Raw genomic sequence first — 25,547 nt, 5'->3', positions numbered from 1 at the left:
ATGGATTGATCATAAAATACCTCAAATCCACCTATGATTAGTAATCCTTGAATTCCATATTCTGTAAATTTCTTAGCAATTTCATCCATTTTATCAACTGGCAACGACCTTTTTGTTCCCAAATAAGCACCACCTTGAGCCACCCATCCTGTTACATCTGACCAAGCTGCAATAATACAAAATAAGCATAAATACAATATATGAGAAGTTACATTTCGATAAATTTTCCTCGGTTGGTACAAGATTCATTAGTTCTTTGCGAACCTTTTATAACCAAAAATTACCTATAGATGGTTCAAGTTATTGAGATAATGTAAAGTTGATTTTTCATAATCAGTTTTGACAGCATAAATGGAAACCAGTTTCCCAAAAATTATACAAAAGTAAGTGATTCTAGGTCTTACTGATTCATAGTAATTGTACTATGTGTAATTTACCTATACCTTTTCTGAAATTTTGATTTGATGGAATTTGGAGAATCAATATTATGTTTTACTATGTAAGGCTATTAATATAAGTCCTCTATTATTTATTCCTATATCCTCATGAAGATTTGAAACGTTGTATAAGATTATTGCTTGATTTAAGAGAACTGAATTAAAGTCTTAACATACATATATTTTTCACATTTCAAGTTTTATATTTGTCTTCATAATAAACAATAGCATATTTCATTGTGGTTATAATATTAATTGTAGAATAAGTTTGATCAATATTTATAGAGAAAAAAATTAATTAATAATTCAAAAATTTTGTAGGCGGTTAAATATTTCAGTTAGGCTGCTATATTGCGTGTCGTCATAGGTATAAAATAAACACTGAATATATGATACACAGTAAATACGACAGTTATTCTAAAATAAGCATTATGATTAAACTAAAATAAGATTCAAATTCAACTTATTTTAAAGTAATTAAGTTTATTATGCTTTTAATTTTTACGCTAGGCAACTAGAATTAAATTAGAACCTTAGATTGTTGTGAACCATCTAAATATAGGTGCTCTGTGATTATAATAGGTTATGTGAATAGTTTTTTTTTGTTATTTCCGTCATTCCCTACTAGTTCATCAAATAAAGATCAAACTTGATCGAAATTAGATTGTGTACTGACCCATTTTTTTGACATGTCCAGCTAAAAGACCCTCCAAGCCATCATGTATTCCGATAACAGTGTCACCACGGTAGATGCAGTTTCTAACGAAAGAACGTACCGCAGCATTCATACCACATGCTGGAGCTCCGATGTGAATCACGGCCATTACGTAACCTTCCTGGGAAAATAAATAATTATTCTATTCTAACGAATAAGAATATTTTTTTTTATTTGTAACAATATTTTTACCCACGTAATATACAGTTTTTTCATTCATTTCATTTACTTCATCCACTTTTGACGCCATATTATGTAATCAGACGTAGGCAACCTTCAACTTCTACTTATTGTTGTGCTCTCCAGTTAGAAAGAACTTGCAATTTATTGATATATCCGAACGTAATATGTCGAGAGGCTACTTAGGCAAAAAACTATCGGTGGTGGCAAAGAAATTTATAAATTATTGTATTGGTAATCAGTATGATTATTTAACATATTGACTGACCATATTGTTTGGCGTGGTTACAATGAAGCTCACATTGCGTGAATCGAATTAAGTACCTACCTTTTGTCGTTAGAGGATAAGTTGTGGTACTACAGTTGGAACTAGAAGAAATCGTTCACGCAGTAATGACAAAGTTATTATACATAATGATTAGTTCCATCAAACGATATGGGAATACTTGAAATTTGCGATGACTCGAGTAGAGAACAGAACCACTCTTCAGAGGATTGAACAAACTTCATGGTCCACTAAAATGTAGTTAGCTTTTACTTTGCAAATTTCAAAATGATAAGTACACAAATAACAAATTCCATTCGGTGGAGTTTTTGGTATTCTCAAAGTAGGTGAATCTCGGAGTGCAAGGATTCAGTGCGCCTTCAACATCGTCAGTCTATAATTTTGTCTTGTTTTAGACCGTGTCACACCAATAATACTTTCAATAGAAATTATTTTGTGGCCTTTTTTTCCCTTTCTTTTCTTTTATTGTTTTCTTTTAGTTTATTCTCTTCTTTACTCCTTGTTCAATTAAAACATACGAACAGATAACTTTTTATTACTTGTTACAACAAAAAAATTGTAGAAAAGTACTAAAAGTGTTTATCGGTAATCAGACTATGTCTAATACGTTTTTTTGTCAGAAAAACAGATTTAAAAATATTCCAATATGTTAAAACTATAATATTAAGTTGATGTTATTTGGTATTAGTCATTTCTTCTTCTACTTCCTAACGTGGATGATCATATTAGTGCGCTACTTGCTGTTCATTGCTAGTAAGTCTTCCTCGGAAGACAAAGTCCTACATTAATGCTATCGTTTAGGTGGTCTTCTTCCTTCTTGGCTATTTTTGTCTCTGTCTCACCCACCTTTCCATATCTTCTATTCGACTTTAATGTTTAATATCTTCATTCCATATTCTGTTGTGTAGAGTTTTTTAACTTCTTAGGATTTTCATTTTGGCTGTTCTCATCGTCTGTAGTCTACCCGTATCTGCTCTTGTTTCTGTCGCGTTTCATACATCTTAATTTTACTTCCGGTATTTGTTCTTTCAAATTATATTTTTAAGGTATCCCGAAATTCGAAAAGATTTCATTGTTTGTTCTCTTACTTCGTTAAAAAAGGTCTCCTTGACTCGTTGTTTGTCATTTATGATTCCAAAACCTTAATTTTAACAAATAGTTAACATTTCTTGAAACGTATACCTACATTGACATTAAATTGAATGTGTCAAAAGCAATAAATAAATATAGCCACTGAAAGCAAATAGTAACAAATAAAGCAAATTGATAATTTTAGTAGCGATGCTTAGATTGGGAGAAATACATAGCTGATTTTTAGACATTTACAATTCATAATATATTTCAGGCTAGGTTTTAATGGATATATGTCAACGATTCAACTTGATCTTTTATAAATAAAGTTTGTGAAGAATTTTCAAATTTAGACACATAAAGCAAGTGATTGATGCTAAAACGTCATGATGGCTTATACAGCTGAGGAAAACAGAGAACCGATATCGATTATTTCGAACGTAGATAATTCCATATTCGTCATGTCATATAGCAAGAAGAGTAACTATTTTTTTCTTCGAAGAGTTTGTTTCGTTGATTATATTTCCAAATTTATAGAAGAAGCAGTAGAACTAATTCAAATACTATTAATTTAGACACTCCTGGGCATTTATGAAATATAATTTTTCAATTTTATGCCATAACCTAATCATTTGGTTCATAATTAATAAAAGAGATGGCGTGGTTACTGCCTGGTACACTCATATGAACTAAATAGTAGTTCATTCTGTCATCTGTCAGTTCAGATTAGATCTTTTTGAACTAGATGGTATGTCACTGTGTTCACGAGACTCATAAGTCAAAACGAGTCCATAGATTAAGCTTTCTCCTTTGAATTTAAAACCATCAGAGATGTTTGAATCGACTATTGACGTCACGTTATTTGACGGGAATTTAATTCAAAACTGGACGCGGGATATCTTCGAAAAACTGATATAAACGTTGGTAGAATTTATTTACCTAAAAAAGAAACTCATCACGTTATTTTTGAGTAACAAAATTGTCTTACAAAACTTACATGGGAACATTAGACATAAAATAGTTGTGAAAATACAAACAATCAATTATGCAATAAAAGTGGATGTATACATCATAAAAACCCAATAAAAAGTTATCTAACAATGCCTGTAAGGTCAGATATTGAGATAATGAATTAGAACATCTAACCAATACTTTTAAAATTCGTAAAATGTCTAAACATTAGCTAGTTAATTGAAGCCAACGAGAATTTATTAGAAAAAGATTGAGGTTGCATTTATATACCTAGTCTATTAATCTCTTTCTAATCGATTCAAGTCTATTGATTTAATCGAAATTTAGATCTACTCACCGATCCCCACAATGTATCTTGCTGCTAATAAAATACCATGTTAGAAAAATGAAACACCACACAAATAACTAAGAAATCATCGGAGTGAAAACTTGTTAAGTTCATCATGAAACAAGTACGATACAGATCTACATATTCATTTTTTCATTACATCCCATGACACTTTTGTTTTTAAACCGATGATTTTTAATTGAAACCAATACCGTTAATTATTATATCAATAACCACACTCCTGTATACATTATTTGCATTTGACTAAAAAACCTGAAGTGGGACCATTGTTATTAATTTATAACCGTTCAAATACATTAGTTTCACCAAAGTTGTTAAATTCTAGCATATTATTATACCTGATTAACTTGATTTAAATAAATACTGAAAAAAATTGAAACCCAGAGTAAAATTTGACAGTAGAATCAGGTCTAAACCCTTGAATTATATGATGCCAAAGAGACTACTGTAATAGCAAAACAAGACACAAATTGTAGCTTATGCTGTGTTTATGTTGGAGCTGCGATACAACGAAAAGAGCGGCGATACTAGCGAAGCAAAGAAAATTATTTCATTATTTTATATGGAAGTGTTTATATCGGAGTTGTGACATGCTTGGCAGCTAATTACTTGCTCTATTTTCTTTGCTTTCATATGAAGTCCAAGAAACGAAAGCAAATCAACCTAAATTTCCGAGAACTATATTGGGTACTCGGAAGAAGATCGCAGTCCCACTACAAAATAAAATCTTGTAATGCTCTCATACAACGAGGGCAATCTAAAGTCACTAGTCGATCACTAGTCAATGCACCATGGTACGTCACAAATAAATTGATCCATGAAGACCTCCGTATGCCAACAATACAAGAAAGAAGCTGTAACCACTACCTGAAGCTGGACAGCCATCCTAATCTACTACTACAGCCACTAACCCAAAAACCAAACAACAGAAGACTGAAACGAAGCTGGCCAATTGATCTCAAATAAAGTGCAAGTGAAGTCTCATCAGGACATTCCCAAGACCAGCCTATAGGTCCATAGCCAAAAGAATAGCTCATAGAAAATATACTTCTGATTGCTGTTGATAGTACAAAAAAAAATATAAAGCGTGGTTGGCATGGATATCGATAGTTTAATCAGTGAAAATTGAAGGGAAAAGACTTCCTTCACTGTTTCGATCAATGGAAGATTTGCATGGAGCGATTTCGGGATAGAGGAGGGGTATATATTAAATATACATAATATCAAAATAAAATATTTTATATCACCAGTTTTGTTATTTAATAGGCATTTATTACATTTTGATGGACGTGGAAAAATCTCCCCATCGTCCCTATTTGTATATTTTATAAGTACTTAAGTGAATTGGTGAAACTGATGTATACGTACAATAAAAATCACAATTAACTTCAAAAGCCGCATCCGCATTCGCGCGCGAAGCATGAATCCGATTCTTCTCGACTCGTTCCTCGAAAATTGTCTCGCGATAAAGGGCTCGCAGGCGCGAACTCGACAAGATTCCACATTTGCGAGTTGCTCAGTCGCTCAGTAGCAATTGCCGCGTGTGGTTGTGTTTTCGACACCACGATTTTGCATACAAAATGAGTACTATGTCGAAATTACCAGACGTGCATACGCGTCAAAAGCGCGAACTATACTGTGAGCCCGGCGCGAACCTGCGAGTGTAGACCACGATTCGCGTGCGAGTGTGGATCAGCCAAAATAATAAGTACAAAACAAAAACCACAAACACAAGATTTATTCATGTAATTAGAGAAACGGTGACAACGAAATTACGAAAGTTATACTTGAAGATAATTTTTGCACCAAAACTAAAGCCTAGTTCGCACTAAACTAGTAATTTAATGAAGTTCTGATTAATTTACTAACTAAACGTTTACAAGCAACAAAAGATCAGTCGAATATATTAGTAAGTAATTTGATTGAGTCATTTTATTTTTATCACTACTCCTTGCCCTCTATATATGGTAAAAGTATGTAAAGTTCCTTTGTATAATCGATGAATCGCTTTGTGTAATTAACGTTAATTTGAAGATAAAATATTTTTGATATGTTAAATTTAGAATAATTGATAATTCACTCAATGAAAACTTTTGTATTAATTCACTAACAAACTAATATACAACTGACATATTGAACTGAATGATGAAGACTGCATCACTATTCATAGCTCAAAGACTGAATGGAAACATCAAGAATTACATTTTAGACTAATTGGTCGTGTATATTATACCTACTCGGATTGGTACAGCGAAGAATTGCATATAGCACGTCCTACATTTACCTACAAATGTAGTGCTGTCCATGAGTTCCTGGCCTCATATAGTAAATAGAGTGCATTCGCAAGAATATTTATGCATGAGTCAATTACAAGTCTCAACAAGCTTTACACAAAGTTTCAATTTTGATCCATTTGATTATAGTAGACCTCAAACGACCACTCAGTCAAGTTGTTTCGCATTGTCTCAAATTGAGTTTCGCGCTGTTACTAAATTTTTGACCAGAGAAGAATTAAAACCAACATAAATAAAAACCAAAATGGAGGCTGTTAACGGTTACTTGTATCCATCTTTTTCAACAATTATATTGGTCTAGTTTGTTTTGCTGGGGGGGGGGGGCAAAATCATTAGAAGATGACCCAGGTGGGTGAGGTCCCGTGACGGTGACTACTACACAAAACATTAGTAGAAAAAATGATTCTAATTGATCGGCGTCTGAAAACAAAAGAAATTGCGACTAAGTCCTACAATTCCAAAGTAAGCGTCCTACATGATCATTTAATCATATAACAAAAATTAGTACAAGGTGGATGTGCCATATACTCAGCGCAGTACAAAAGCATAATATTGTGAGCGATTTTTAGAGCTATGCCGAAAGGAGGTAAAGTGAGGGTATGTTTTTGATTGACTTTAAGGAATCAAATATAACCGTGAACAAATATATTCTTCTGACTTACTAAAGCGATTGAGTCAATAAATTATCGAAAAAAAGCGCCTACAAAATCAGCCATTGTGTGCGCTTGCTTCATAACAATGCTCCAGTCCATACTGACTCGCTTTCCAAGGCTACTGGCCTCGTCCGATTGACGGGGTAAAAGATTTAACAGCGACGATGAAATAAAAACAGAGTGTACGAAAAATTTGACTCTAAAGATGCATCATAGTTTTATGATGGCATAGAAGCTTTAGTTACACGTGCTGAAAAGTGTGTGGAAATACAGGGAAAATATATTGAAAAATAATCGGTTTTTTATAAATGATCTTTCTATCTATGTTAGGTTAAGAACTCGTGGACCCCACTACGTTCATCATTTCCATTTGAACTCGCGAACAAGATATAATGCAACTAACTTACAAATTGGATATTATAAAATACGTCACACTTCAAATAAAAGCATTAGAATTCATGCAAACATGCAAAATTATAAATCCCACGCATCAAAAAAAAGTATACCTTTTTCAAAGGCGTCTGGTGGCAATAATCGAAAGATATCTTACGATATTTAATACCATATAAAGTGTTAATTTTTTTTTTAAAAACATAATAGCGAAAAATCATTACAACCATTCTTATGGAAAGATAGCCTAAATATATTACATCACTCAATAAGTCGTGTGACTGACACAGATGGCGCTGCCAAATCCTTATGACGTTTATGAAGTATCAACTTCGTCGAAGAAAAAACCACTGTTTCACCAAGATAATGCACCGATGGCAATGATGGTTAAATTGAATGAATTATACTTCGAATTCCTTCCTCGTCCACCGTATAGTCCAGATCTGATCCCCAGTGACTAGTGGCTATTCGCAAGATAAGAAAATCAGCTCGAATGAAGAAGCGATTGCTGAAACTGAAGCCAATTTTGAGCCAAAAGACAAATCTGTCTAAAGCAATTATTGTATTGCTCTTGAAGGAGATGAATAGAATCGATTTTTGGCAAAATAATGTGATTTTCTTATTTGATCACACGACTTACAGAGTGATGAAACAAAAATTGAAGATCAGTTAAATGGTTTTTAATTAAATAGTAAGTGGAAAAAAATTAATTGTAGGGTAATGAAATATTGAAAGAATAGTTCAAACTAGACTCCAAATTTACTGCAAAAGTGAAAATTCCGATCAAAAAGTTTAGAGAAGATGTAAATTACACAGACAACTTGGTATATTATTATTTTTAATATAAAATGTTCAAAGTCCAATATGCCAAACATTACACATTGATAAGCTGCCCAAATGTATCAATCTCATGAATACTAAATACAATTTGAAAGCAAACCTGTCCCAAAAGGTAGAGTTGGTAGACTAAATTAAATACCTAAAGCTTTATAGCGAGGGCGAACACCATTCCTAAAATCTTCAATGGAAAAGAAGGTTACTAACACCTTATTATGAGGGCTTCAACTATCTTTTCAAAAATACTACACACTTCACATTTTTCAGCATACAGCTTAGAAATCTGGTGAAAACTATAAACAGGCTTCTATCAAAAATTAATTTAATTTTTTCCAATTAATTAATTTCGATATTTTATCTACAAAAATGAATGTACTGGGTTTCCCAAAGCCGAGAATAATAAATATGAAAATATTTGCACTTCTCTCTCAGATCCAGTCACAGGTAGGTTTACCCCCAAAGAAGAAAACTTACTAAAAATAAACACAAAAATATTGTAATATGCTGATAATAGAAAACACCCTTCCTCCAAACATGTAAATTATTAAAAATGGTTAGGGGAAGTTAGAGCAGACAACCGAAAAGATAAAAGATATGTTGGATCATTCAATACCAATTTCAAATTCCTGAGTATATATATCTTGATGTGGAATTTAACTTGAAAATATATTACCTATATTACAAAAGTAGCAAATGGAATCAAGTAAAAGTGTTTTTCGTAAATCTGTACATCTACATATCTCAAATGAGGTATGTTATAAAACATAACAAAACAAGAAATTTGTCGGAAACAGAATGAAAAGTAACAATGCAAGTATCCTAATTGGATTGGTAAATAGTTTATATAAAGCATCTAAAATATGTCATCATGAAGTGGACAAGTCAATAAGCTCTATAATCTGGTGCCAAAAAGATCCATTGCCAATTAACTTGAAATACCAATTAAGCAATCAGAATAGTTTAATAGCTTTACAACAATATAAATATATAACATGCACTTTGAATATAGTATAAGTCTGCGGGTTCCCACTCTCAATTTACACATTTTCCCTGTCCGTAAAGTCCTCTGGTAAATTCTCCCTAGTATCCCAGACTTATGTATTTTTCTATCAGGAAAATGTCGAATCAATTGAAATAGATTGAAAAAGTTGGTAATCGAAACGCGTGGCAAACAGTGTAATTGTGTGTGTTGGTGTAGTGGTGGATGTAAATATTGTATTTGGTATGAATATCACCAACGGTTCCAGAAATTCCAACTTGGCAATAGCTAGTAAATAAGTTAATAGTTATTTATATGAGTGTTAAAAATGATATTTTATTTTGTGAGTGAAGGGGTTTGTGAAATGAGGGGTCTTTGTTGCCAAAATTACTTTAATGTGATATTAGTTTCGCGAGTTGAAGCTCTAACACAAAATACCTTCACGGTTTCATATGATTTTTCAAAAGTACTAAAAAGAAGAATCAAGTATAAGCTATTTTTGCAAAAATTGTTCTACAGCCTTTAATATAAGGTATCATTCAACCCCCATTTCCAATTAAGATTTTAGTTGTGTTTATTCCCACTAGAGGGAATAAAAATAAGTGTGACGTGGCATATTTTTGAATTTTCTTCAGGAGTCTAAAAATATGTATATAAATGATACCTACGTTTTCAAATTGATTTGAAATAAGTTTAGGTTATGTCCGAAAAGAATAATTCCTCAACTTATAAAATATATAACTATTAAAAAAAATCAATACCTTCATATGAACTATTCAAATACTTACTTTTTCTTTTCCTTCATAAATTTCTTTTGGAGGCTTAAGACGAGTTAGAAGTTTATAAGTGTCCAAATTTCTCTGGAACGACTTGCCTCTAAGTTCAACAGCTAAATCCCATTTCTTCTCTTCCATGGCCTAAATTAAATATTATAAATTTTATACATAGAAGACTAAAAAGTGTGTGATTGAAGAACATGTGCATATTTATGTGTTTTAAATAAAATCCTTCACCCACTTGGTGTGGGATTCAAGTGGCCACAGCAGTAGTAAATAAAATCCAGGTTCTGCTGATTTTTATACATAACCATTTTCATTCATGACAAAACCTATAGTTGCTATTTCTTCTATAACTCTATAGTGATCAAAAATTAAGATAAGCAAGATAATTTCAAAAAGAGAATATTGTATAAAAATAAGTATTTACTTTGGCTACTGCTTTAGTTTGCTTTACTCCTTCCATTAGAGGAATCCTCACAGCTTGATTACCATCCAATGATATCACGCTTGCTTCAGTTGTTTCATTAGATTCCATCAATGCCATAACTGCTTCAGCCCCCATTCTAGAACCCTATAATCAAAATACTTTGCATAATCTCGATTTGTTCCTAGGTTGACCAATTACTTATTACAAAGAGTTCAAGTATATTCTCATTTCTATAGTAATTCAGAAATTTATTAACAATCATCTAAATATATCATTGATTAATATAATTTATTAAGTTCTATGTGAAATATAATTAATAATACATTACAAAAAAAGTGTTTCTCGAGTAATCTATGTTTGATTAAATACGCCCAATAATAAAAAGAATTACTTTATAAACAATTTGAACACTGATAATTAACAAAATCTATATATATATATATATATATATATATATATATATATATATATATATATATATATATATATATAATTAAATTTCTGAACGCAGCCATAATATTTGACATTTGACAATCAACTAATACGTCGATCCATCTTCTATGTCGATCGATACTTAAGATGACATGTTGATAGAAGCTGTGAACAGTGGATCTGGTGGAATTTATTTCGAAAAAACGTTCTTAATTTCATTGCTTTTGACAAGGATCTGCACATTCTGTCTTGAAATTACCATTAAACATGCAAATCGACGAAACACCCATTTGCAACATCGCCAAAAAAAGCGCAATGGCCAAGATCCTACAGGTGTGCAAATTGATTGATTCACTACTACATACCTGAATCAAAAAGTCAGTTATCAGATAGGAATGGCATAAAAATGCTTTGGACGAATTCTACCGATTGACAACAAACTTGAAGTAAGCTATACGAATTAGCATAAACTCGCATCATCTAAATGTTTAGGAGACCTTTGCACACATCGATAATAGAATTTTACAGTTGATCTCAAAAAGTTTTTCTTTATATGAATTTTTACATTTTACATGAAAATTTCGCTCAATATAGTCGAATTTTGATTTCTTCAATTCATCAAAAATAGACATTAATGACTTGAAGAATTAGTATGAAATTAGTGAATAAAACATATTTACCAAAATTCTGTCAAAAGCTGAAGGATTTCCTCCACGTTGAACATGACCAAGTACTGTTATTCTCGTATCTTGATGCAAGTTTTTAACAACGACATCTTTGACTTGCTCTGCTGTGATGGGATCACCATTTCTGTCTATTGCTCCTTCAGCAACTATGATGATATTCAATCGCTGACCTGCAGCTCTTTCCTATTGTATTATAAATAAAATCAGGTACAAGAAGAAAACAATTATTGAATATTATGAAGAGCATTCTGGAAGTATTACCAGTCTTTTATAAAGTATGTTCACAGAGAGTTACAACAGTTTATTCTTTATAGTTTAATTATTTTCATAACACAAATTCTATTTTTAATAATTTTCTCTTTAGTTTCTTTCTAAAAAGGTTTTAAGGTTAAGGCGTCATATATTAAAGTCTCCAGTTATACTGATCAACTTGAATATGTTGCTTTTTACGAAGTCATCGTTTTGGACTTTTTCAAATAAAAAGGTCCATTTTAATAAATTATACTAGACAAATATTAGAATAAAAGTCGTTTACAGATTAGAAGGCACTTTACAGTATAAATGCCCTCAAATTATTGCGAAATGCGATGATATCGATTTGATTTCAATTGGCAAGTGATTGTGCATTTTTTTGTATTGTAAAATATTGAGCTTTCAACCAATTCTGAACGTGGAGTAGGTAGGAAAAGGTCGTGCTTCGCGTTCCTAAGTGTATAGCCGTGCAACGATCTTTATAAAATTGGAGAAGCTTACGAATTAAGCAAACGGATTCAAAGATGAAAAAGGAAGGAAGAATCAGAATTTTTAATATTTTAAAGAAGTCCCTGTGGTGAGCCCTGCTGTTTAGTCCGAGTAAATATCTAACAGCTCTCTTTTGTAGTTTGATGATTCGCTCAAATTGAGTCGCACAACACGTATCCCAGAAAGGAAGGGCATATCGGAGATGAGACTCAATAAGGGCGTAATAAACTGTTGAGGAGGTGGATAATTCAGTTCTTTGAAAACTGATCTCAGCGCAAAACAAGAGGAATTTAATTTTTTAGATAAGGCGGCAATATGTGACTATAACCGTAGTACTGCAATTTGTTGATAAAAATATTATGATTAACACAATCGAAAGCCTTAGAAAAATCACAAGAAGTTGTTGCAGTAAAGTGATGGATGTTTAGGCTTTATTTAGGAGGGAGAAAATAGCATCATATGTGCATTTGTTACTTAAAAACCAAAATTGATGGGTAGTAAGCATTTTATATTTAAACAGAAATTATAGAAGCCTCTTTTGACCAATCTTTCTATGACCTTAGATAACGTGGGAAGGAGTGCAATTGGGCGATAATTCGATGTTTGATTTTCATCTCCTCCTTCATCAGTTCCAGATGATTATTCAGTATTAGATCTGATTTTTGAAATAAATAATAAAACATGTTTTGGGGCAACGCAAATAATAATAATAACCAGTATGCTTTTCATAACTAAAATAAAACATATACTAAGCGTCTGCAAATTACATACATGCATTTGAACATGCAAGATTAGTTAGTAATCTACACGTGTGATGGTATAAGTTTTACATTCACAGTGCGTTTTTACAGCTAAACATTTAATAAGCTACGTGCTATAAAGCCGGAAATAAAATTAATGAACACAAAGCAATTTTTGCGCAAAGGTTGCGAATTGCGAACAGTATTTCCCAACGTATTTCATACATTTGTTCTTATTTTTAACATTAACATATGACTATTGACCCTGATTCGCAAGTCACTAAAATAGAAAAAAACAAATTTGGAACTATAAATAAAAGTTCATATAAAACAATAATTTTATTACCAAAAAATTGGTACCCTTACGGTTACTTTTCGACATAATCACCGAAGGGATTAGACATTTGCCATATTTGTGGATAAGCTTTTCAATACCCTCTTCAAAGAAAGTTGTCCCCAATAAAGCCTATCCGTTCAGTAACAACAAAGTACAAAACAGACCTAGAAATTCCGTAGACAAAGCAGTAATGGTGAATCTGCGGTTTTCTTTAACCATTCTGTCAACTTGTTGAAGCAGGTCATCTGAAACGACAGATTTGCGTCCTTGGTCCCCTTCATCATGCACATAATTGTGGCTATCCTTAAACTTTCGACATCATTCACGCACAACACCATCACTCATAAAGTTTTTCCCATACACACGACTCATTCTCCGATGGATTTCTGTAGCACTATGGCCTTCAGCTTGTAGAAAACGCCAACAATGGCGGAGTATGTAGTGGGAGACCTTCGTAGTCGCCTACAGGGCATACCCGCTTTTTAATCTCTATTGTTTCTTTGTAGGTCACTAATGATCGCTAAAACTTTCGATGAAATTAGGTTAGGACAAACAGGAGGGATCAGGTTTCATCTTATCTTAATTGACAAATGTCAATTTTTTTGTGAATATTTTCAATTGTCACAGTTGTAGATACTGTATGAACACTTTAAATGTAAACTTTAATTACTTCATAACAAATGTTCAACTTTAAGTTTAACCTTGATTGTTTCAAGTAAATCTATATTTCGTTGCTGCGGAGCCCAGTAAAAACATAAGAAAAATTAAATAAATAATAATATGGGGAAATATTCCCCTTCGATAGTTGGCAGAATTCTCTATTCATAAAATTTTAAACTAGCGCACGGAAAAATTTTAAAAAACTTTTATAATTTCTTAACTTAGTTTTTCAGGAATACCTGTTGAAGCTTCTCACAGAGATCTTCTGGCCAATCTATTGGTGCGGGCTCTTCTGGTATAAAAACATAATCAGCTTCGCAAGTCAAAGAAGTAACTATTCCTAAATAACTGTAATTAATTGCCAATTGAATTAATTAATAATTTTAATTTATATCTAGAGTTCCTTCGTGTTGTCTACTGTATAATATATTCGTATATAAGAATATCAACTAGTAGTAGTAATAAAAAACGGTTTATCTGGATTTCCGTTTTATGGAAAAAAGTCAAACGGCAAAGTTGTAGGTAATAAGAATATCTACAACTTTTGTATTCTCATTTTTTTCACCTAACCTCAAAATTTATATGAAAAAATCAAAAAATCGAGTTTTGGTTTTTAATTTTTATCTTTTACAAAAAACATTTTTTTTTCGAACGAAAATTCTCCCGTCAAAATACCAGCTTTTTTTAAAAAGTCATTGAGACTTTGGTTCGTTGAAATATCTTTCTTGATGGCGTAAAAAATATTACCATGGCCATGGTAAACTTTCTCAGAAAAGTCAAAAATTAAGACGAAAAAATTCGCATCCGAATTTTTTTTAATCATTATTCACAATTTTTAGATGTTTATTAAAATTTTAGACTCTTAATTGCCTAGGCAATAAAAAGCGATTTCACTGTCGATTCAGTTACTTCACTGGGGATTTCATAGGCGATTTCTATCAATTGGCATTAAAATTTCACTTTATAGTCGATTTTAAGAGATTTGATTTTCTACCACTGTCAAATATCCTATAGAGTTATTTCCCAATCTTTTAGAAAGCCGTGTATTCATGCTATACCAATAGTGAAATCTACATAATACATCAATCAAGCCTCTCATGTGGACATTATCAAAATACGTTATGCTGTCAAATGAAATAATCAATATGCGTAATAAATTTGACAAATCCAGAAATTATAATAATATAAAAAATAATTGTGATGTTTTTCGCAATTTCGAAAATGAAAAGAATTAAAAATTAAACTTTTCTCTGACGCGTTCAATACTCAATAAGACTTGCAGCTACGATAGTGCTAAAATTTATCGTGAGTGCCGAGAATACAATAACAAGCAATACTTTTTACACCTAAATATTATTATACACTTATTCATTCTTAAATAGTAAAAACTATATAAAAAGGCGAAACATTTTTTTTATATCTCAAAAGCTCTTTATAAACAAATGAATTTTTGAAAAAATATAAAAAAAAGTAAAAAACCATTCTAATGTGTTTTAAATTTCAATATATCCAATATTTAACAGAACACCCTCCAATATAACTGGGTAATATTTAACAATACATTTATACTAAGGTATATATAGTGTTTATATAGTGCTTTTCAGATAAAAGTATCCACCTTTAATAACTTTTGTAATACTGGTATTTAGAAAAAAAATCCAAAAACACGTCAATTTATGTTGGAAGGGGCAAGCATTATGGCTTATTTAAACTTACTGGAAAAGCCACCCCCTCACCCCTAGCAGCATCCCCTTTATTTTTTTAAATTACTTTTCATATTTTTTATGTAAAATTTGGATACTCCTCTTTGAGCTGATTTCAAAAATGTATAATACTTGTAGGTTAAAGTGGTTAGTTTATGGGATAAACAATTTTTCTTTTAAGAGCACAAATTTTACTTATTATTTACTTTCACCTTATTTGCCTGTACTAAAATGGGTTGTACAACAGTTCAAACTCTTTAATCTTTTTAACTGTGCTATTTATTCTACTTAAAAAATCCAAACAACAAAAAACTCTACTTTTTATTAAAGTTTGACATTGTCAACTAGAATTTGTAGACACTATTGATAGTGTAATTTGATACATTATTTATTTTGTTTCTCTGAAATGGTTTACTCTTTGCAAGAAAGAATTGAAATTGTAGGTTTATACTACCAAAATAATAATTGTGCAAGAGCTGCTGCTAGAATATTTAACGAATTACATGACGGAAGACATGCAACTCATAAGTATGTAATTCAACTGATGGAGAAATTTACCACAACAGGGTCTGTTTGCAATAAAGTGCATAAGCGAGAGGGACTCGTAAATAACGAAGCAATCCAAGTGGCAATTTTAGGGCAAGTCAGCTTAGAGGCTCAACAACCCCAATCGTTGTCAACAATAAGTAGAGCGATCGGTGTTTCATCTTCTACAGTTTTCCGAGTTCTACATAAATTCAAGTACCACCCATACAAAGTTAAGTTGGTGCACGAGTTGAATGAAGATGATTTTGATCGTCGTCTAGAGTTTTGCGAATCAATGACGCAAATTATCAATAACAATCCACAATTGTTAAACAATATTTGCTTTTCTGATGAATGCTCATGGTCATTAAATGGCTTAGTAAGTAGGCATAATTGTAGATATTGGGCTGAAAGTGATCCACATATTATGCGTGAATTCCATACACAACATCCCCAAAAGTTAAACGTTTGGTGTGGTATCCTAGGTGACCACATTGTCGGACCTTTCTTCATCAACGGAAATTTAAATGGTGAATCATATCTTGAATTACTCAGGGAAGGGGTTGACCCACGTATTACAACAATAATAGAAAATGATGATAACCTTTCCGAAGATTTACTGGTATTTCAACAAGACGGAGCTCCCCCACACTATGCTATGCCTGTCCGACAATTTTTAAACGAAACATTCCCCGCTCGTTGGATAGGTAGAAGGGGGCAGATGATGGAGTGGCCACCTAGGTCACCGGATTTAACACCCCCAGACTTCTTTTTATGGGGGTATTTAAAAACAAAAGTTTATGCTACCCAACCAGAATCTCTGGATGATTTACGAGAGAGGATAGAAAATGAATGTCGATAATTAAATCCAGCCGTATTAAGCAATGTCAGAGAGGCATTTCAAAATAGATTATACCATTGTATGGAAGTGAATGGTACTCATTTTGAACACTTATTGTAACTTCATAATAAATAGCACAGTTAAAAAGATTAAAGAGTTTGAACTGTTGTACAACCCATTTTAGTACAGGCAAATAAGGTGAAAGTAAATAATAAGTAAAATTTGTGATCTTAAAAGAAAAATTGTTTATCTCATAAACTAACCACTTTAACCTACAAGTATTATACATTTTTGAAATCAGCTCAAAGAGGAGTATCCAAATTTTACATAAAAAATATGAAAAGTAATTTAAAAAAATAAAGGGGATGCTGCTAGGGGGGAGGTGGCTTTTCCAGTAAGTTTAAATAAGCCATAATGCTTGCCCCTTCCAACATAAATTGACGTGTTTTTGGATTTTTTCTAAATACCAGTATTACAAAAGTTATTAAAGGTGGATACTTTTATCTGAAAAGCACTGTATATATTATAACTAACAATTTATTAACCAAAACGATTTATGGGTCCAACTGGGTCTTATATATAATAAATTATTTCGTCATACATCAACTGATTTCCATAAAATAAAGGAGTTAACCTGAGAGATCAAATAATATATTGGAGAGATCACGTCAACAGAAAGATGGAAGATCGATGGGCTAAATGGGTAAAGGATGAGAAACCAACTTCAATGAGACTTTTGAGCAAGAGATGGCACGAAAGCTGGACATCTATTTCTCGTAATGTTGAATAGTAGAAGATACAACACTAAGTCTTAAGAAAAGAGTCAGAATAAATATATTTAGAGTGATGAATGAAAAATATCAATCAAAATAAATGGTAATTACAAGATTTTTCCTTGTTTGAAATTATTTTAGGTCTCATTTGTCTTCCTTTGTAGAACATGAAATTATTTAAATTTAAAATCTGTGCCCAAAGACATACTTTGTTAAAAACTTTATTATTAAGAAGGAATTTGCATTAACATTAGGAGAGAATCGATTTAACGTTTATAGAAAAAAGTAAAAATAGTTTTATAACGAATATTTTTTAGTATCTAGTTTTCACTGAATTTCTCAAGGAAATATAAATACTGAGAATATCACAAAAACTACATATTTTCCTAAAACCCATATCTAATTGCTAGAAATTCCATTTCAATAAAGCACCCAAGCCCCTTTTAACAATATAAATTTCAATCTGTACCTGCAATATTTTTTTACAGAGTGTGTTAGGCCAGTCGGGATCCGCAGGCCATTCTGGTATAAAAACAAAATCGGCCTCACCGGTCATTGCTGCAACTAAAGCTAAATAACTGCAACATTGAAGAGTTGTTACATTTTATAAAAAAAACTCTGTTGTCTACTACTTCAAGAATCAGCGTATAAGTAAAGAACAATATAGATTCAAAAATATAATCAATAGTCACATAAAAGGAATTGTTGAGGATAATGGGAACATATATGTGAAGGTCGTCTTATATCGGGGTCTTAGACTATAATCAAAAAGAGAGGTAAAAAACTACAGCTAAATGATAAATGAATTAAATAATATGTTATTAAATATATGGACAAGCAACTCACGCTACACATGAAAAGAAATGTTAGATAAAAATAGAAAAAACGTACAATACAAGCAAACAATATAAAACTTTGTTAGAGTACGCTTTTGCTGTTGACGGTAGTAATATACCTGTTCCAATTTGTCGCAAAGTCGTTTTTTCCAATCGCCCATTGGCGGACATTCGGGTATAAAAACATAGTCAGCTTCTGTTGTTAAAGCTGCGACAATAGCCAAATACCTATAACATGTCACGTAAAACCACAACATTTTATATATCTTCTAAGGTGTCACTTTTTATATATCTCAAGCTAAATAAAAATAGTGGGAATAAAAAAGAATCGGGATTATTAATCGTTAGCTTCATAGGCGGAATTTCAGCAACATTGAAAACCTTCACAAACTATTCATTAATGATAAGATTTTCTAATGAGTTAATCTTAGGAAAAAATAGACAGGAACTTTTTCAGTTTTTTTTCATCTTCAAATTTGAAATGAAAACTACAATTGAATTGTTAAACGTAGTTTACCATTTGGAAAATGGTGTATTCACTTTAAAAATAACCAAAGTAACGTTCAAGATATGAAGATCGGAGCCCCTAGCATTTTCACTGACAATCTGGTAACATCAAAGAACATTGTGGCGGATTTTTTTTCACTTATTTTTATTTTATAAGTGACAAGTGATGTCACTTATAAGATCACAGTTGTCATATAATCATTTTCTACGTTCTTATACAATGTGGCTTATCAAAAAATAATAGTATTCGTTCAGGTTCATGTTTAATAAACTAAATAATAAGAGATACATTGTTTTAAAAAGTTGAATTATTTAAAAAAAAATTATTTCAGAAAGTATTTTGTTATGATTTTTTTTTCAAAAAACATGATAAGCTTAACAAAAAGTGAGATATAAAAACCCTCCACAATTAACTTGAATATATGGAATGGAATTAATTATTCTAATGTCTCAAAATATTTGAAAAAATAAGGTTCTCAATTAACCTCTTTCTTATCTTTGGTCTTACTATAATTGTTAAGAATAAATTACATAATTCTGGTTCGCTAAATATAAATCATTCTTCTCCTTATACATTTCTGGTATGTAACACCTATTCATGTAGTCACAGTGTAAACTGATTTCCAGATAACGACATATGTCAAACTATAGATATTTCTAATGATATCAATTATTGAATAAAATAACAGTAGACAACAAAGTACATAAAAAACAATTAAAATAGATCAACTGAAATCTTACCCACAATGTCTTCCCATAACTTCCATTATAAATGTACGTTGATGAGAGTATGCGGTACTCACTATAGCATCAATAGCTTCTATAATCCTGAAATCCAACATTTTATGTCTTAGTATATTTATGAAGTAAGCTCTAAATTAGGAAAGCAGCGCCGAGGCCTCAATATAGAATACTTTTAAATTAACAAATGGTGGGTATAAAATTTGGTCGGGGTGTACAGCAGTCAATATTCAAACTTTGGTCCTATTATAAAAAAAAAGGTCCTCGAGATGTCCAAATGGTGCCAGATCGCCTGTCGTCGCGATGTCATATTTATTCTCTAGCTCCAAATTAATGGAACATCAAGTAATAAAAAATTGAATAGCTGCATTTAAACAAAAGCTATGTACACAATGAGCTTAATGAAACTAGTCTGATTGATAAAAAAATATAAATAGTTATTGCCAAATAAAAATAAATTTGTTTTTTTTATTGTTGAAAAATTTACCTGTGCAATGCACTGTCAGTTCCAATAGTCATATCTGTACCGCAAAAGTCGTTATCAATAGACCCAACCAAACCGACAATTTGCAAATATTTATTCTTTTCACGTAATTCGGCTGTGATTTGACCAGTTGACAATAGCTCGTCTAATAAACTGCTCCATTCTTGTCTGAACAAGTCAGCACCTGTTAAACTACCATCACCTCCAATGACAACAAGATGATTTATACCATGATCAATAAGATTTTTTGCTGCTTTTAGACGACCTGGTTTTTCCCTGCAAAATAAAAACATTCATCAGATTTTAACGGATTACCCTGGGTTAAATTTATTCAAGCAATCAAATATTTGCTTGTTTTTTACTGACAAGTTACCGGTGGGTAAATGCGATCAGTTGACAGGTTGTTTTAAAAGTTATTTATTCCCCTTAAATGGCTATCTATGATTAATTCTTATGAGCGTTATCGAGAGGCTACTGAGATTTGCGACTTTTATACTTTTCAGCAGGAAATAAGCTTATTAGTATTGAACTTTAGTGCAAAATCTGTGTGAGCGGATCTAGCATCAAAATACAACTGAGTAAATATCATGGAAGAATTGTAATAAAAGTAATAAAAACCAAAAGTTCAAAAGTCTTAAATTTAAAATTTCCACTGGAAATTGAGCGACTCGTTCGGAAAATGTGATCTAAATCTTGTTGTAGATTAGGATCCGTAATCAACTGATAGGTGATCTATCTGTAACCGGATTATAGTGTCTGAAAAGTCCTATTATATGACTTATCAATTTCACCATCCACCCAGTTCCAAATGAATACAGGGTAGTTTTGGAGAGTAAATTAGGTTTACTATGTTATATTTAAGTTTTTATTATTATATTCTATTTCAAAAATTGTTTTCTTAGATTTATCTTTTATTATCACTTCCAAATATGGGCCCCATAATAAGGTTTTCAATTTGCTCTTATATATTATTGTATTATTGAACATACTATCTACAAATCAATGGACATAAATTCTGGATAACCTTATATATAATTATTGTGTAGTTACAAAATGGTTCCTGTTTATTAAAAAGCACTTCTAGACTTGTGATTGTGCCAAAATGATAACAAAACATTTAATTACTGAGAAACTTGATGCATTGATATTCCACTGAAATTTTTTGAATCATTGAAAAATATAAGTTTGTGAAGTCATAATGTTCATTCTATATTTTTCATTTGAATTTTAATGATTCAAAAGGTCAGCTACTATATTTAGTCATTTTGTGAAAAGTTACAAAATAATTTGGTCAATATTCAGAAATTGTCAGACTTTAAAGTGCATGATAAAAGTGTAAATAAGTTAAATAAAATTAAACAACTAAGATTGATATGGAATTAAGCAGAAGATAATAATTGCATGGAAAATTTAATTAATCATCTTTACCGAAATAAATTTGAACTATAAATATTCACCATTCAAGTATTTCCAAATCATCTTACTCTGCGACAAACTACATTTATTATAAGAACCCATAGCTATCCAGTATTTTCTGTCGGAATATTGGTTAATTTTTAGATTTTTTAATTCCTATTGGATCTAATAGATATAATGTTACAAGTTAATATATCTAATGAGTAAGGAAATGCTTTAATTTAGACTTGGTGTCAGGAACAGGTGAAAAACTAAATATACTCCATACAAAACTTCTGTGTGGAAAATTCATTTTGAAAAAGACGAACAACTCACTTGAAATCCATGCATCTTGCTGATCCAATTATAGTACCTCCTTTGTGGATAATGCAACTTACTGAAGACCAATTAGCCTCTACTATGTTGTTTCCTCCATCTACTAATCCTATATAAACAAAAACCTTCTTAATACATTTCACAATCCATTGTGCAATTTTATACCTTGATATCCTTCCCTGATGAAATATACTTTACAGCCAAGATATATTCCCATACGAACTACTGCCCTAACGGCTGCATTCATGCCCTAAAATGATTTAAAGAGTGCATATTTATTTTTGCGTAAAGTTGTGTAATAAACTAACCTGAGAGTCACCCCCACTGGTAAAAACAGCAAGACCTCTTCCTTTGTAGGCCCCACGTTCAATAAACTTTGATTTTGCATTTTCTTCTGTCATTTTAGCCTAAAAATTTTGATTGATACAATTATTAACAAAAAACTAAATAAGTATGACTTGATTCATACAATTGGTTGAGAGCAATGACAATAATTACTACATAAGCAAATATATCTGTATAAACAAAAAATATAAACATTTAACTTACTTATCGACTTTTAAAACTCACAACAAATTTTTGAAGGCTGTAATATTTAGTGCAATATAAATTCAAATCAAATTAGAGATTTCCCTTTCTTAATTCAAGGTGACCCCTGATCTCGCCCTACCAAGTCTAAAAATGATGATTTCATTGGACGAGGTCAGGTGCAACTATCTACACCCCAATCAAAATTCACTTCAGATACGCGCAGCGTTGCCGATGTGTGGCAATTCATATATGACTTTAAAACTAAACAGTATTATTTGTTGGAATTTGGCGAAAACCCATTGTTATATTTTCACTAATTACATTATAATTTAAATCCATATTATTTCATTTGATAGAGCTGATGTAATATAATAATAAATTAATATTATCATTTTATTCAAATAATTTCTTGATATCTGCCGAATTGTATTCGAAATTTTAGATTAACTGCTGGCAACAGCAGAAATATTTTAAGCTACCGCATTCCAATTATATAGACGATAAAAATATTTATATAATTATAATTGATAAATAATGTCAAAACAAAACTATTGATAAGAAGAAATATTCAATAGTATCAGTTTACAATAATAATAGTTCTTATGTAATACTTTTGGTTTTTCTTAATGACAATTGACATATTGAACGATACATTTGAACTACTTTACTCTCAGCTTTTTGCTGTTTATATTTATAACGATTTGGATTTATTCATATACGTTACAGCTAAACCCCGTTTTCAGTTAATGTTGATTTCTACTAGAGAAAACTAGTTTTAATAATCTCGTTAAAAATAGTCGCAACATGTTTTTATTGGGTAGTGAAAACTAGTGTCAATTGAAATAAAATTTTATAGTCCGTATTAAACTGTATTGTAGATCTGAATTTACTGCATGTACGGGAGGTTTTTATACCATTGGTTGGAGTCCCAGGTACAACTCTGTTCCTTCGCAGTGCTACTCAAAAATCATCCCCGCTCAGGTGGATGGCAATGTTTCGTAAGATGCCATGGAAGTATATTTTAAAAATATTGATATTTAGTGTTTCAACTGAAAATTCTATTAAATGAGAAAAAACTAGTAAATTCTAGTATTTCCTTGTGAAAAATGTAAAAAAAACCTAGAAGCCGAGATTACTAGACAACACTAGTTTTGACTAGTGAAAACAGTTTTAATGAAATTGATTTGTGAAAACTAATTAATTTTCACAATACCTATACTTATATATGTATATACTATATATGTATTTATTGTAAGCTACTAGTAGAGGAGGTCTTAAGCTTCTGCTTTAGAAATTTGAAAAAATCGATCTTTTTTCAAAGCTTAGACCCTTAAGAATATGTCCTTAAACGGATTTTTGAAAATTTGCATTATTTCCGGAGATACAGTAGATTTTGTGACTACTGGAATTGTTTCTCAAACTTTAAATTCGTTTTTCTCGAAACTAATTGTTTGAAGTGGTTGACATGATATCTCGAGTTCTACCCTACCGATTCCTTTGAAATTTGATGAAATTCGAAAAGGTCAAAAAAATTGATATTTCTTGTCGACGCCATTTTGTGAATTTTTTATATTCTAAAAAAGTCAATGAATATCATATAAAAAATGGATAGCAAAAGTACCTAAAATTTAGGCTTATAGGCCCTTAACTAGTGATGAACGTTTCTGTTTAACATAAATGAAATACCTACTAAAATAAGAGCAGACATTTATTCAAATTGACATCATTGTTTTATGGTCGAAAGAAATTTAATTTTTATTAGTTTAATTATATTCTGTATGATACTTTTTATCATATTTATTATTGAAATATCAATAATAACTAAATAGTTTTTATTTCAAATCTTAATTGAAAACACATTTACAATTCTTGTGTAAAATATATGAACAATAATCACTTAAATAAACAAAATGAAAATTTTACATTTTACAAATTTGTTATTATTATATTTATAACAAAAAAATTAATTAAAATCTGAGTCAGTTCCTTAGATTTTTCTATCAACTAAATTTATTGAATTCTTTTTATGACGTTTTCACTAGTGGCCAATAGAGACAATGAAATATCACAAGAATGGAAAGCATCAACGATTTTCAAAAGGGTCGAGCGGTTATTATAAATTTAGTTTTGTAATATGTTTCTATTGACATTGTTGGAAAATCTTACGTTTTTCAAGAAATGTAATAATACACATTTCAGATTTGAAACGATTGCACCATAACTGGCCTTGAAAAAAAAACAAACTGAAAAATTTAATCAATAAAATGAAAACTAGAGGTTAGGTCATTCTATTCATTTGATTATAACCTGTACGTATGGAGTGTAGAGAAGGAGTAACGTGTCTGGGTTAAAAAATGTGAGCTGATTTTTGATGGGTAAATAGGTGGCGCTGATTATAGAGGGTATTCGCTTGAATTTTACGCGCTGATTTGAAAATAAATGTATAGTAATGCTTTAAATAATGCACCGTGATAATGAAATTAGTAGTATTAAAATAATGAAACAATTAACAAAACAGAATCTCGTTAAATTAACTTTATTATTTAGCTATTTATTTGGTTTAGATAATACATATATTCTAATATGAAAAAAAAGTAGAATCATGTAACAATAATGAAATAGTATAAAAAAAAACATTTTGGTTGATGAAAATAAAATATTGAATTTTATCCGTAACTAATATAATAATTATAGCGACATAATTAGATCAATAAAAATAATAGAATAAAAAAAATATTTCGGTTCATAAAAATAAAATATTGAACTTCATTAGCAACTAATATAATAGTTATAGTCATATAAAAATATCAATAAGAATAATAAAATAATTGAAAATAAAACATTTTGGTTCATAGAAATAAAATATTGAACTCTATCCGCAACAAATATAATAATTATCGTTTTGTTAAA

The 25,547-nt window shown here is 30.9% G+C and overlaps 1 protein-coding gene across 9 annotated transcripts in view; it reads right to left on the bottom strand.

Annotated features, from left to right (window-relative positions):
• Nucleotides 1-22,961, bottom strand: part of LOC130441004 (ATP-dependent 6-phosphofructokinase) — a 30,601-nt gene extending 7,640 nt beyond the window's left edge. The window contains exons 1-14 of one of the 9 annotated variants that reach the window (XM_056774439.1): nucleotides 22,656-22,961; nucleotides 22,415-22,513; nucleotides 22,272-22,356; nucleotides 22,107-22,215; nucleotides 20,379-20,651; nucleotides 19,892-19,978; nucleotides 18,763-18,871; nucleotides 11,482-11,670; nucleotides 10,370-10,513; nucleotides 9,952-10,080; nucleotides 7,464-7,478; nucleotides 3,999-4,022; nucleotides 1,114-1,273; nucleotides 21-166 (exon numbers count right to left, since the gene is read on the bottom strand). In XM_056774439.1, coding sequence (XP_056630417.1) covers nucleotides 21-166; nucleotides 1,114-1,273; nucleotides 3,999-4,022; nucleotides 7,464-7,478; nucleotides 9,952-10,080; nucleotides 10,370-10,513; nucleotides 11,482-11,670; nucleotides 18,763-18,871; nucleotides 19,892-19,978; nucleotides 20,379-20,651; nucleotides 22,107-22,215; nucleotides 22,272-22,356; nucleotides 22,415-22,507 — 1,563 coding nt within the window. In that variant the 5' untranslated portion in view covers nucleotides 22,508-22,513; nucleotides 22,656-22,961. Of the gene's footprint in view, nucleotides 1-20; nucleotides 167-1,113; nucleotides 1,274-3,998; nucleotides 4,023-7,463; nucleotides 7,479-9,951; nucleotides 10,081-10,369; nucleotides 10,514-11,481; nucleotides 11,671-18,276; nucleotides 18,386-18,762; nucleotides 18,872-19,891; nucleotides 19,979-20,378; nucleotides 20,652-22,106; nucleotides 22,216-22,271; nucleotides 22,357-22,414; nucleotides 22,514-22,655 lie in introns of all 9 variants that reach the window. The other 8 variants (XM_056774440.1, XM_056774438.1, XM_056774441.1 and 5 more) reach the window with 8 other exon arrangements.
• Between the last annotated feature and the right edge of the window lie 2,586 nt (nucleotides 22,962-25,547).

The sequence above is a fragment of the Diorhabda sublineata genome, chromosome 3 (assembly GCF_026230105.1).
Source record: "Diorhabda sublineata isolate icDioSubl1.1 chromosome 3, icDioSubl1.1, whole genome shotgun sequence".
Lineage (NCBI taxonomy): Eukaryota > Metazoa > Arthropoda > Insecta > Coleoptera > Chrysomelidae > Diorhabda > Diorhabda sublineata.
The sequence above is the reverse complement of the archived record's forward strand: the minus strand, read 5'-3'. Positions and strand labels throughout refer to the sequence as shown.